Source organism: Phascolarctos cinereus, unplaced genomic scaffold (genome assembly GCF_003287225.1).
Source record: "Phascolarctos cinereus isolate Bilbo 61053 unplaced genomic scaffold, phaCin_HiC Scaffold_2;HRSCAF=192, whole genome shotgun sequence".
Taxonomy (NCBI): Eukaryota; Metazoa; Chordata; class Mammalia; order Diprotodontia; family Phascolarctidae; genus Phascolarctos; species Phascolarctos cinereus.
The window spans coordinates 329,527,727-329,539,803 of NW_027555625.1; the positions used below are offsets into that span (position 1 = coordinate 329,527,727).

The window sequence follows — 12,077 nt, forward strand, 5'->3', positions numbered from 1 at the left end:
AAGATGGCTTCTTCTTGCTCTAGCACCGACTTTATGAACAGTCAGAGAACAGTCAGCAGGAGATGAGAGGGACACTGAAGTAGAATCCCTGGTTGGCAATGCTGAGAAACATGTATTAGCTTCCTATGATGCTAGGTATTTGATGGACATGATGGGATGGGGGCCGTGCCAGGGGGACTGTCAAGAAGAAACTTCTCCTGGATTGGGGGATCTCTTTTGGAAAGGAACCTGACCATGTGGAACAGCAGCATGGATGAATGGATAGGGAAGTAGACTTGGGGTCAAGAAGACCTGAGTTCATATCCTGCTTCTGATGCTTACTAGCTGGCTTTGGAAAAGTAATTTAACTTTTCCGTGTCTTGGTTCTCTTGTGTGTAAACAAAGGGGTCGGACTCACTTACTCTAAGGTCTCTTTCAGCTCTAAGATTATGATTCTGCGGTGAGTGCTAAGACTATGGTGGTGCCAACTAGCACATTCATTGTCAGTTGGCCCAGGACAGGCTATTTCTAGAGTTCTATAATACAGTAAGAGAGGTAGTTTTTTGTTTGTTTTAGAATGTTTCATCAGTGAGGGAGCAAGTAATTGAATTAGCCTTCCTTGATGAAGGAGCAAGGGATGTTGCTAAGTCTGAGCCTTTTGTGTGAGCCTCAGTTTCCTCACTTGTAAAATAAGCATAATGCATAAAAAGCATTGCCCTAGCGAGACTGTTGTAATGTTGAAATGACATAATATATATATATATATAAGAATTTTGTAACCATACAGTAAAACAGAAATGTGAGGAATCATTATTACTTTTACTAATTTTGGGGAGGTATGGACCTATGATTTCATTGGTATATGACACTCCCAATGAGGAAGCTTCTTTATACCAATGTGAACTGACACCTATTCTGTAACTTATAAGCCACAGACTACAGAAAATTGGTTTGGGGCAAAGAGAGAGTAAGTGACTGGGCTAGGACCACACTTCCAGTATGTGTCTGAAGTAGAACTGGAAACCAGGTCTTCGTGACTCTGAGGCTAGCTCTTTCTATCTTCTATTCACCTTGGCCTTCATGATTAGTCATTAGTTATCATATTAGTTATAGAAACGTAACTGCATCAGAAAATAATTAATATGACACCAATTATTAACTAATCCAATATGGGTTACACCAATGGACATAATAATGATTATACAGCTCTATTAATTATTATTACTATAACTTAAGAAAATAGAGTTTGGGCTTTCCTGTGAAGAGCGAATGTTTAATTTCAATCTCTCTTGCCTCCTGAGACCGATGTCATGATCCACATGAACGTGGAGGTTACTCTACAGAGCAAGGTATTGGTGGACGTGGCATGATTTGAGGGACCTGGACAAAGAGAATTCCCAGGTGATAAATGCTCCTTACCAAAGGGAAGGGAAGTGGGCATAGAAGGTGTGGAGGAAGGGGACCAGAACCACGGCGGGGAGAGGGATGGTTGTGATAGATCCGTGGGGAGCAGAGCCCTATCCATTCCATGGAGACGTACCAAGGAAGGGCCAGCCCACTTTGGAGAAGGATAAGCTAGGGGGTTCCACTGGACCACGAAGGATTGGAAAGAAGAGGGAGGCTAACCTGCTTCCCAGGATAATCCCATTGGAAGGTGACTCCTGAGTTGAACTCAGCCCACACGGTACAGTTCAGGACAAGCTTCTCCCCCACCAGCAGCTCCAAGGCCTTCTTGGGATACAGCTGAATGTCATATAGCTCATTCCCTGAGGGACACAGGCAAACACATAACCCAGTAGTAACACAGAGCATACAAGACACCACATATGATGAATAACATAAAACATATAACACACAGTTGACTCAGTAATACAACAAAGTAATGGAGCACAAGACAATTCTTACAACACATAGCACATATGACCAATATAGTAGATGGAAAGATGCATGCATGCATGCACGCACACAGCAATATGCACAAATATTCACACACACACACAGACACATGCATATATAAAATGGCTCCAAAACCCTAGTTCAGGTTCAGTCCCTGGGGCTGCCTTCTAATCCCTCCTCTTCCCTGCTAGCCCCATATCCAATACCACCAGTGCCAGGGCTGTGAGCCCCAGCAGAAGTGAGGAACACACCTCTCTTCCTGGTTTCAGGGACTGGGGATGGTTTCCATGGTTCTCATTTTGATGGTACCTCACAAACAAGGGCTTGGGGCCAAGGTAGGAGTGAGCCCCTCTGGAACGGACATGAATACTCTATGGTCTGGCAGGAGTAAGCTGTTCCCATCATACCAGTGATATGGATGACGAAGAAGTTGGAATGGAAGGTTCGGCCCCGGATGATGGTCTCACAATGGAGGAGCAAGGTGTCTCCGAGGAGTGGCGTGGGCACCAGCATTCCCCTCCTGTCATTCCACACGATCTCTTGTCCATCTGGTCGGATTACCCTGATTTGCTAGGGGTGGGGCGGATTGTCAGGGGCTGGCTGCCTCTCCCCTCCCCACCATAACTGAGGGGCAGCTGGAGCCATGGCCTCTCCTCCAGGAATGGTCACTAGACACTTCCAGCTCTGATTCACTGGGACAGGAAACCCTGGGCAGGGAGGAGGTATTTGGAGCAGGACAAGGGACATAGGGGGTGGTGGTGAGAAAGGAAGAAAGGGAGTGGTGATTCATACCGAATGTAGAGTGACGTTGAGGTCCGGGATGGACACCAGGCAGGGTACCCACGTGTGGTCCTTGCTGACCAGGAGAGTGCCTGCCCTGTTGATGAAGGGCTGCTCGAAGTCTGAGGCCAAGGACAGCCATCCGCCGAGGAAGAGGGAGAGAGGAGACATGAAGAAGTGGAGAGAAAAGAAAGAAGTAGAAGAGGGAAAGGAGAGAAGGTTGAGGAGGAGGGTAAAAGAAGAGAGAAAGAAAGAGAGGAATGAAGGAAGAATAAGGAGAAGGATGGGTATGAAATGGAAGAAGAGGTGGAATGTAACAGGATAGAAGAAGGAAAGGAAGGAGAGGAGGCAGAGGAGGGAGAAGGAAGAAGAAAAGGAGGAAGGAAAAGGAGGAAGAGGAAAAATAAGACTTGCTGAGTGTCTGGATGGATGAGTAAGGTGGCAGGGAGAGGGTCCAGGGCAGGGATAGCGTGCCAAACCTCAAGTCATGTCCCCATGTTCAGATCCCCATCAGCCATGGGCCTTCATGGGCATAGCTGGGTTTTCACATTGATTTTCTCCAGTTGAGTTCTGTCTTGCTATAGCCCAAGTCCCCCTTCTGTACTGAAACAGGGAGGTTGGAGTTCCCTGGTTTGATATGACAGCTATAGGATAAGTACTATAGTAACCAGATTGCTTGTTGTCTTAGGATGGGAGGATGCAAGGGGAGAAAAAAATGTGAAAACTCAAAATCTTATAAAAAATGAATGTTGAAAGCTATCTTTATATGTAATTGGAAAAAATAAAATATTATTTACCAAAAAATAATAAAAATTTTTAAAAAGCTATGTTGGGCTTTGAAAAACTTAAGACCGCTGATCAATACAATGATCAATCATAATTCTGGAAGACCATAATTAAGCAGCATTCTTCTCATTTTTTTTTTGGGTAAGGCAATTGTGGTTAAGTGACTTGCCCAGAGTCACACAGTTAATGAGTGTTATGTGTCTGAGGCCGGATTTGAACTCAGGTCCTCCTGACTCCAGGACCAGTGCTCTATCCACTGTGCCACCTAGCTGCCCCCCCTTCTCATTTTTTGATTGAAATCCGATGGACTAGAGGTGCAGAATGCGACTTGCATTTTCGGATTAAGTTAATTTATGGATTTGTTTTCACTATGCAAACTTGTTATAAGATAAGGGTTTTTAATTTTTTTGGTGGAAAGAAGTTTTTTTGGTTTTGCTTTTTTTTAATTTTTTTGAGAAAGGATTAGTGATGGTGATATTCTCTCTCTCAGAAGAAGAAAAGATTAAAAAGCATCAGCAAAGCCTTTTTAAAGATGCACAACATAAGAAAGAGAATGGGATAGCTTTGCAACTGTTGAATTTAATACTTAAAACAAGTTATATGTAATAGAGATTAATATTTTCACACATAACACTCTTTTTCTCTCCTCTGTATATGGAAATGTTCATGTTATTGGTGTTTGTCAACATTGGAATAACAAAAAATAAAATTTTAAATAAAAAAATGAAAACAGAAATCATAGAGAATGGGAGATATAACATGGCAACAACTGGATGCTATCTCAATTTTTGAAAAAGGGGAAAAAAGAGTCCAGAAGTTATGAAAAGGGGAGGTCAATGTAAAAATCTAAAAAATTCCAGAAAGGATTGTTAAAAGGACGGTCTATGAGCATTTAAAATTCAAAGATCATTAGGAATCAACATGGATTGATTAACAGCTGCCAAACTAACCCCATTTTAAAAAACATGCTTGTGGAGTTAACAAGCATTTATCAAGCACTTACTAGGTGCAGCTACTGTGCTAAGTGCTGGGGACAGGCAAAAGGTTTGTTAGATCAGTAAGACAGTAACATACTTTGATTTTAGCAAAAGATTTGAACACTCTTGTGAATCAGATGAGGAAATGTGGCCTGGATGACAGTACAATTAGGGAGATTTGAAGCTGGTCTCCCTTCAATATATTTATGAATGACTTAGGTAAAGGAAGGCATTGAAAACAGATTTATTAGTTCTGCAGATGGCTCAAAGCTAGGAGAGAGAGACTCAAAATGATCATGACAAGCAGGAACACTGTTGAAATGATCAAAATGAAATCGAACTGGGCTGGGTCACCTGCCAGTTTGTGGTGCTGGACTCTCCCTTAAATGAGTTACAAACCTGAGGGGGCATGAGACTTGCCCTCAACTCCCAAGTTGTTGCTGGGCAGTGTTGGGATATGGGAACTCAAGATTTCATTAGAAGGCAACTATCCTATCACTTAGGATTGTGCTGTCGCTATACTAGTCAGAAATTATTACCAAAATCAGGGAGACAAGACCAGAGACAAGGCAGCAGCTGCTTCCGAGAACGCTAGGAAAGGCATTAGACTTTCTACTAATCTAAAGCTACCTAAAAAAAGCAGGGAGAACAAGAGACTCTGGGCTGGTGTTTGTAACAGCCTGGCCCATTATGATAAGTTTGTAGAGATGACTGTCTAGGAAAGAGAGAAAGAAAGAGAGGGCAGATGAGACTTCTGTATAGGACAAGCAGTGTGGATTCAGAGACCTGATGTTTCTGGGTGGCTTTCCCCATTTTTCTTTGTTTTCCCTTATGTTGTGTGTCTTCCTGAAGAAGTCATGTGTGCTGGACTGTGCTGAGGATTGCCCAAAGTTGTGAACATAGAGAACTTGAAGAGTCTGGGCAGTGATGACTTGGGTCATCAGGTCATGAGATTGGCAGTAGTTGCATCTTTGACCACACCCTTTGAGCTCTTCCTAGCTTTTTTTTTTAAATTCTATTTCATTTCATTTTAAGTTCCAAATTCTCTCCCTCCCCTTCCCCACTATTGAGAAGGCAAAAAATACAAAACCCATTAGAAATATGAAGTCATGCAAAACAAATGTCTGCATTAGCCATTTTCTGAAAAAAAAAGCAAGAAAAAGAAAAAGGAAAGAAAAAAATATGCTTCAAACTATATTCTACCTGTAAGTGGATAGCATTTTTTATCATAAGTCCTTTGGAATTATAAAGGGTTATTGCATTGATGAAAATTACTAAGTATTTCACAGTTGATTATGTTTGCACTATTCCTGTTACTATGTAGATTGTACTCCCGATTCTGCTCACAACACTTTGCATAAGTTCAGATGAGTCTTCCCAGGTTTTCCTAATACCGTCTTCTTTAATCATTTCCCCTGCTTTTTAAAGTAAGTCTATATCAAAGGGCATGCGACCCTGATAGTATAAGGTGGGAAAGCACCCACTGCTTTACTTATATGCTATCATACTCATCATACAAAAGGATGCCTATCATACAAAAATCCATGCTTGGGACACTGTCCAATAGGAGGTTGTCTGTCCCTTCTAAAATTCTCAGATTTTGCCTAATATTTTTCCACCTAGGAACAAAGTTTCTACTATTATCTAAGGGAAATTTAGGAATAGGTAAGACTATGCTGCTTTAGCCACAGCAGGACACCGTGAGGCAGAGATAGAGAAAGCTTTCCAGCATCCTCAAGGTCCAGGGAGTTGAGAGGGATGGTGAGGCTCTGACCAGTGCAGGGGGAGAATCTGGTGGAGAAACTAGCTCTTCTCAGGGGCCAGGTGTGAAAAGGTCCATGCTTAGGGGACTGAACAATGAGATCTGGAAGTGAGGGAATCCCTAATGGAGCAATTTTCCTCAGTAGACTAGGCTGGACACTATAACCAAGCTGTGTCCCTGCAATTATTGACCTGCACACTAACGCTGATAGTACCTTACCCTGGTCATTAGCACTGAATGACAAGCTGAGGATAACACAGAGGACATATGGGGTGAAGGCCATGGTCCCAAGATCTCAGATGGAAGAAGCAGAAGCCCCTGTCAGTGCTTGTTTGTGTCCACAGACAAGCATTGAAAAAAGCAAGAGGCTCCCCAGTTTTCTTCCCCTGTATTTCCCCAGGATTCTGGGCGAGCGGCTGCCTTCATGTGAAGGATCTGGGAAGATCCTGGAGCAATTGTTATCTCCTACCCCAGTCCCAACACACAAAGCTCTAGCCTTGCAGCAAACCTTAGAGTCCTCTGGGAAAGTACTCATTGTATCACAAATCTGGAGCAAGATGAGATCTCAGAGACTATCTAACCTGTTGCTTTCTACCATTTCACAGGCAAGAAAACTGAGGCTCTGGGAGGTGAAATGATTTGCTCCTATGTAAACACATAGTATATAGCAGAAGCAGGCTTTGAACTCAGATCTTGTTACTCTAAATTCAATGCTCTTTCTGCTGCTCACTCCTTTCTTCCCTATAGCTTCCCTCTCAGCACCTGCTTGATAGTAGAGACAGCCCTGGATTTGGTACTAGAAGGTCTAAATTCACAACCTGACTCTGTTGGGCGCTTTAAGCCTTAGTGTCCCCCTTTGTAAAAGGCGAATAACGTATACCTCGCAGGGTTTTGGGAAGGACAGCACCAAATAGATTGTAAAGGTCTATAGAAAGGTAAGGCTAGCTAGCTGTTACTCATAGGTGATCTCAAAGGCCCCTTCAGCTCCTCCCTCCACCAGTGTCCTCAGGTCTCCCTCCCTCGGGTCCTTCCTAGGGAGGTCAGCACCCACGGGGTGTCCCTGGATGGTTCTCACCTCTCACAAATACGTAGGTGCTCACTGCAGTGGTGCCCTCGATTCGGGCCTTGATGTATTTGTAGTAGCAGGTATAGGAGCCCGTGTCATTGGCCTGGGTCCTGTTCAGCACTAGCACCTTGCAGTAGGGCCGGCTGTCAGTACCCTCGCAGTCTTGTTCAGCTCCAGCCTCGGCTGGCCCCCCAGCTTTGCTCTCCTTGTCACCTTGTCTGGGCTCCTCCCAGCCCTGGGGCCACGCCCACTCCAGGGGGTGCTGTCCTCTGGCAGAGGGAGAAGGGGAAAAGAGAGGAGGTATGGCTGTGTTGTGACAAGAACCATTCCTAGACCCAACTTCCTTAGGGTAGAGGGGATGGGAAGGGCAGAGAAGGGGAGTGAAGAGGGGAGACATAAAGGTGAGGGACTAGGCACCCTGGCAAAGGGGCTAAGGAAAAGAGAGTCCTGGCACTTACCTGAGGAGACCAGAGGCCTAAGCCATGGTTGGCAATGCCGAGCCTGGCCTGGGTGCCCTGCTCTGCTAGGCAGGGGAGTTCTTTGCAGAACGGGGGAGTGAGAGTTTCAAAATTCTCAGGCAGCTCTAAAGCCTTGGAAGGGGCCAATTGTATACCTGATGAAAGTCTTTGGGGTCAGAGACTTCTAAGCCAGATGAATGGGGAGTAGGAACTCCAGAAGCGTAAAACTTGTCAAATTGTTAACAAATTGGCTTTCCTGGACCAGGCCAACAGACATGGCCTGGGGACCAAAGGTGGTCTATGAGATGCTAAGTAAGACATTTTCCCCTCCTGACTCCCTGAGGATGATGGAGAAGCCTGGCTTCTCCTGCAAGGTTAGGGCCTGCTAGCTGGAGTACCCATTCACTTGGGCTCTGGGTGGTAAAGTTTTCTTTGTGTAGAAAGGAAACACCTGAAGTGCAGATAGGGAGCCTAGGTGCCTTCTGAGAGACAGGTGACAGACTTCAGCACTTTGTACATCCATCCCTCCATCCCACCCCCCATTAGTAGGTGAGTAACTCTATCTCCTCCACTGGGACTATGAGGTGGTGGAGAAACATTGTACAGTTGTATTTCTCTAAGGGGTGTGTGTGCGTGCTAATTAGCAGTAGTCTAGGGTAGCAAAAGGAGGGGACAGGGACTGGGAGGGGAGAGGGGTTCGGGGAAGAAGCTAAGTGTTATTCAAAAGTAGAATGGCCTGCCTTGAGAGATCATGGGTTCCCCCCTCACTTGAAGCCTTCAAAGTTAGCGGACCATTTGACAAGCATGTTACAGATGGAATTTTGGCCATTAAGGCTCCTTGTAAGTCTGAAATCTTGTGAAGGTCATTAGGGTCAAGCATTACTGGGACTGGAGTAAACTAAGGGAGGGACCCAAGAGACCCCTTAGCACAACCCTCATTTTACAGAGGAGGAAACTGATGCCTTAAGGCCCACTGGAATTGGAACCCCACACTCTTTCCAGGGCACCACTCTGCTTCCCACAGGAGCGAAGATCGAAGGCGATCACTTACTTCCCTGACTCCTTAACCTTGGTTATTCTACAGCTTTCTCAAGTTTGTCAGGAAAATCTTGAAAAACGCTCAACAGTCAACCAAACATTTATCAAGCACCTACTATGTATGTCAGGCATTGTACTAAACTCTGGGATGAAAAAAAGGCAAAAGATAGTCCCTGGCCTCAAGCAGTTTACCATCTGGGCTGTGATTCTTCCAGGCTTGGGCATGGGTGAAGGTGGAAGAGGGAGGAGGGAGGCTGAGCAAGGCAGAGAAAGCTGGGAGGCCAGGGGCGCAATCCCAAAGGCAACAGGGAAGAGGAAAACCTATTGGTATGAGTAAAAGTAGGCAGCTGCTTCAAGGAAACAAGATGGCCATTCCCTGGGGCTAGAGAAGGCAAGAAAGTGCCCAGGGATAGCCATCTCCAGGAAGCAGCCAGGAGAAAGATATGGAGAGAGGATTTCACTTCGGATCTTTCCTTTGCATTCAGAGCCTTATATAATTTTAGTCCTTACACAATCTGATAAAATATATCTTTTCATATCTATCAATCAACAAACACTTATTAAGGCTTGGCTCTGTGTCAGGCATTGTCCTAGGCATTAGAGATACAAAGACAAAAGTGGAATGCTCCTTGTCCTCAAGAAGGTTACATTCTATCAGCAAACAGCATGTACATAAAGGTATAGAGAATAAGTACAAAATAAATGAGATAGTTTAAAGGAGGGATCAACTAGCATTTGGGGAGACCAGGAGAGGCTTCTTGTAGAAGGTAAAGTTTGAGCTGAATCCGGAAGGAACGAAGTGATTCTATGAGGCAGAGGTGAGGAGGAAGTGCAGGCCAGGTGGCAACCACCACTGCAAAGGCAGGAGACGGACTGTCATGTGGGAGGGCAGCAAGAAGGCCAGTTTGGCTGCATTGTAGAAGGCAAGAAGGGAAGTAATGTGTATTAAGCCTAGAAAGGTAGGTTGGAACCAGGTCAGGAAGGGCTTTAAAAGTCAAACAATGGCATATTGTATACCATTCTTCATTGTATACTAAATTGGACCACCTTCTGTTCCCTGAAATTTCCCACCTCTGTTCCTTTGCTCACATTCCTTATACCTTTTCCCAACCTGGCGTTTAAAGCCCAATTTAAATGACCCTTCCTCCTTCAATCCTTTTTGTGTGTGTGTGTGTGTGTGAGGCAACTGGGGTTAAGTGACTAGCCCAGAGTCATACAGCTAGTGAGTATTATGTGTCTGAGGCTATATTTGAACTCAGGTCCTCCTGACTGCAAGGCTGGTGCTCTATCCACTGCACCACCTAGCTGCCCCTCTCAATCCTTTTTGTCAGTAACCATCTTCCCCCAGGATGGCAAATGCCATGTCATTATAGTCTCTGAAGTACTTATGGGTTTATTTGGACCAAATCCATGATTTCATTGGTATAAGGAACTTTCCTATGTAGATAGGCCCCTTCCCTGTAGCATATAATTTTAGAGAGCAGCCTGGGGAAACAGGGGATAAGTGACGCTCAGGGTCATATAGCCAGGGTATTTCGGAGGTAGCACCTGGACCAGTCTAAGGTTGGCTCTTCATTTCACTATAAGATGCTGTCTACTTATGATGTAATGCTATGTTTTATAGTGGTCTGTGTTTACATCTTATCTCCCCCACTAAACACTATTCAATGGACAGGTAGGACCATGTTTTATCTAAACTCTGTACATCCCCTAGCAGTAAATTCTTCCCTTAACAAACTGTTCTACACCCAGTACATGTTTAACATATTGAATTATAATTTGTATTATATTTGTCTATGTCTATGCCATATCCTCCCAGTGAGCTCCCAGGGGACAGAGATCATATCTTCTTTATCTTTTGTCTCTCCTAGTCTAGTGCCCAGAATAGGGTCTAATAGTTGCTGAATGAATGATGCACTGGGGGAAAGAATTTCTTTCTGAAAGATACCTGCCCATGAGGAATCAATCAAATAATCAATCTACAAGCTTTGATTAAGTGCCTAATATATACCAGGCACTACGATAGGCTCTGGAGATACAAAGACAGAAGTTAATTGGTCCCTGTCCTTAAGGAGCTTACATTCTATGGGGGGGGAGGTGAGTAGGAATCACATGTACCTATATGGGTCAATACAAAATAAATAAAAGATATTTTGGTGGAAAAGGCACCAGCAGCTGGGGGGGGGGTCAGGAAAGGTCTTGTGTAGTATTGAGGGGAGATTAGATTGAAAGGACACTAAATTATAGGTGGCACAGGAATACTTTAGGACTACAGGGAGGTAGAAAGTCCACGAGAGGGAGGTTGGTGGGGTTCTACTGAAGGGCATCTAAGAAACCTGCCCCCAAGGCTTTCACTGCCTCAGAGGGAAGGGACCCCTTCAGAACAGAGAGCGACAGAATCCTCAAGAAACATACAGCTTCTGTCTAGTCTCGTGCCTGAACAATTTCCTGAAATTAGAGATCTCCTGTGAGGTTACATTTGATAGACTATCGGCTCATTGAGGGCAGGGATTGGTTTCATTTGCTCTGCATCCCTGGCACCTAATAAATGCTGGTTCAATGTGGGATGAAAATTGAGGAAAGACGATCTATTCTGTCTCCAGAGGGATGGCTCACAGCACATTTAAATGCATCCCAGAGTAGGATCAGCTAGTGAAATGACTGACTGCCAGACCTGTAATATTCCCCTAGAAGTCACCTTGTGAGGAACATCTCAGAGAAGGCAGAGCAGGGAGTGATTTAACTCTGTGTTGTTTGTTCCTGTTGTGCAGTCATGCCTGACTCTTCATGACCCCATTTGGGTTTTCTTGGCAGAGATACAAGAGTGGTTTGCCATTGCCTTCTCCAGCTCATTTTATGGATAAGGAAACTGAGGCAACCAGGGTGAAGTGACTTGCCCAGGGTCACACAGCTAGTAAGTGTCTGAGGCTGGATTTGAACTCAGGAATAGGAATCTTCCTGATTCCAGGCCCAGCACTCTGTGCACGGTGGCGCCACCTAGCTGAGTTATTTAACCACGCCTTAATCCCCTCCACATATCGTCCATATGTTCTTGCTGTTCCTCTCACACAAAACCCATCTCTGACCCTTTTCACTGGCTGTCCCCTATGCCTGGAACTCTCCTTCTCCACCTCCTGTTTCAAGTTTCAAATCAAAGGTGCAGCTAGGCGGCACAGTGGATAGAGCACTGGCCCTGAAGTCAGGAAGACCTGAGTTCAAATACAGCCTCAGACCAAACACTTGACACTTACTAGATGTGTGACCTTGGGCAAGTCACTTAACCCCAACTGCCCCCCCCCAAAGTTTCAAATCAAGTCTCACCTTCTGTGAGAAGC

General features: G+C 44.8%; 1 protein-coding gene across 1 annotated transcript in view; it reads right to left on the reverse strand.

The window, feature by feature from the left end:
• FLT4 (fms related receptor tyrosine kinase 4) overlaps positions 1–12,077 on the reverse strand; it is a 102,374-nt gene that overhangs the window by 47,154 nt on the left and 43,143 nt on the right. The window contains exons 3-6 of the mRNA XM_020998599.2: positions 7,256–7,515; positions 2,668–2,777; positions 2,283–2,445; positions 1,606–1,745 (exon numbers count right to left, since the gene is read on the reverse strand). Coding sequence (XP_020854258.1) covers positions 1,606–1,745; positions 2,283–2,445; positions 2,668–2,777; positions 7,256–7,515 — 673 coding nt within the window. The remainder of the gene's footprint in view (positions 1–1,605; positions 1,746–2,282; positions 2,446–2,667; positions 2,778–7,255; positions 7,516–12,077) is intronic.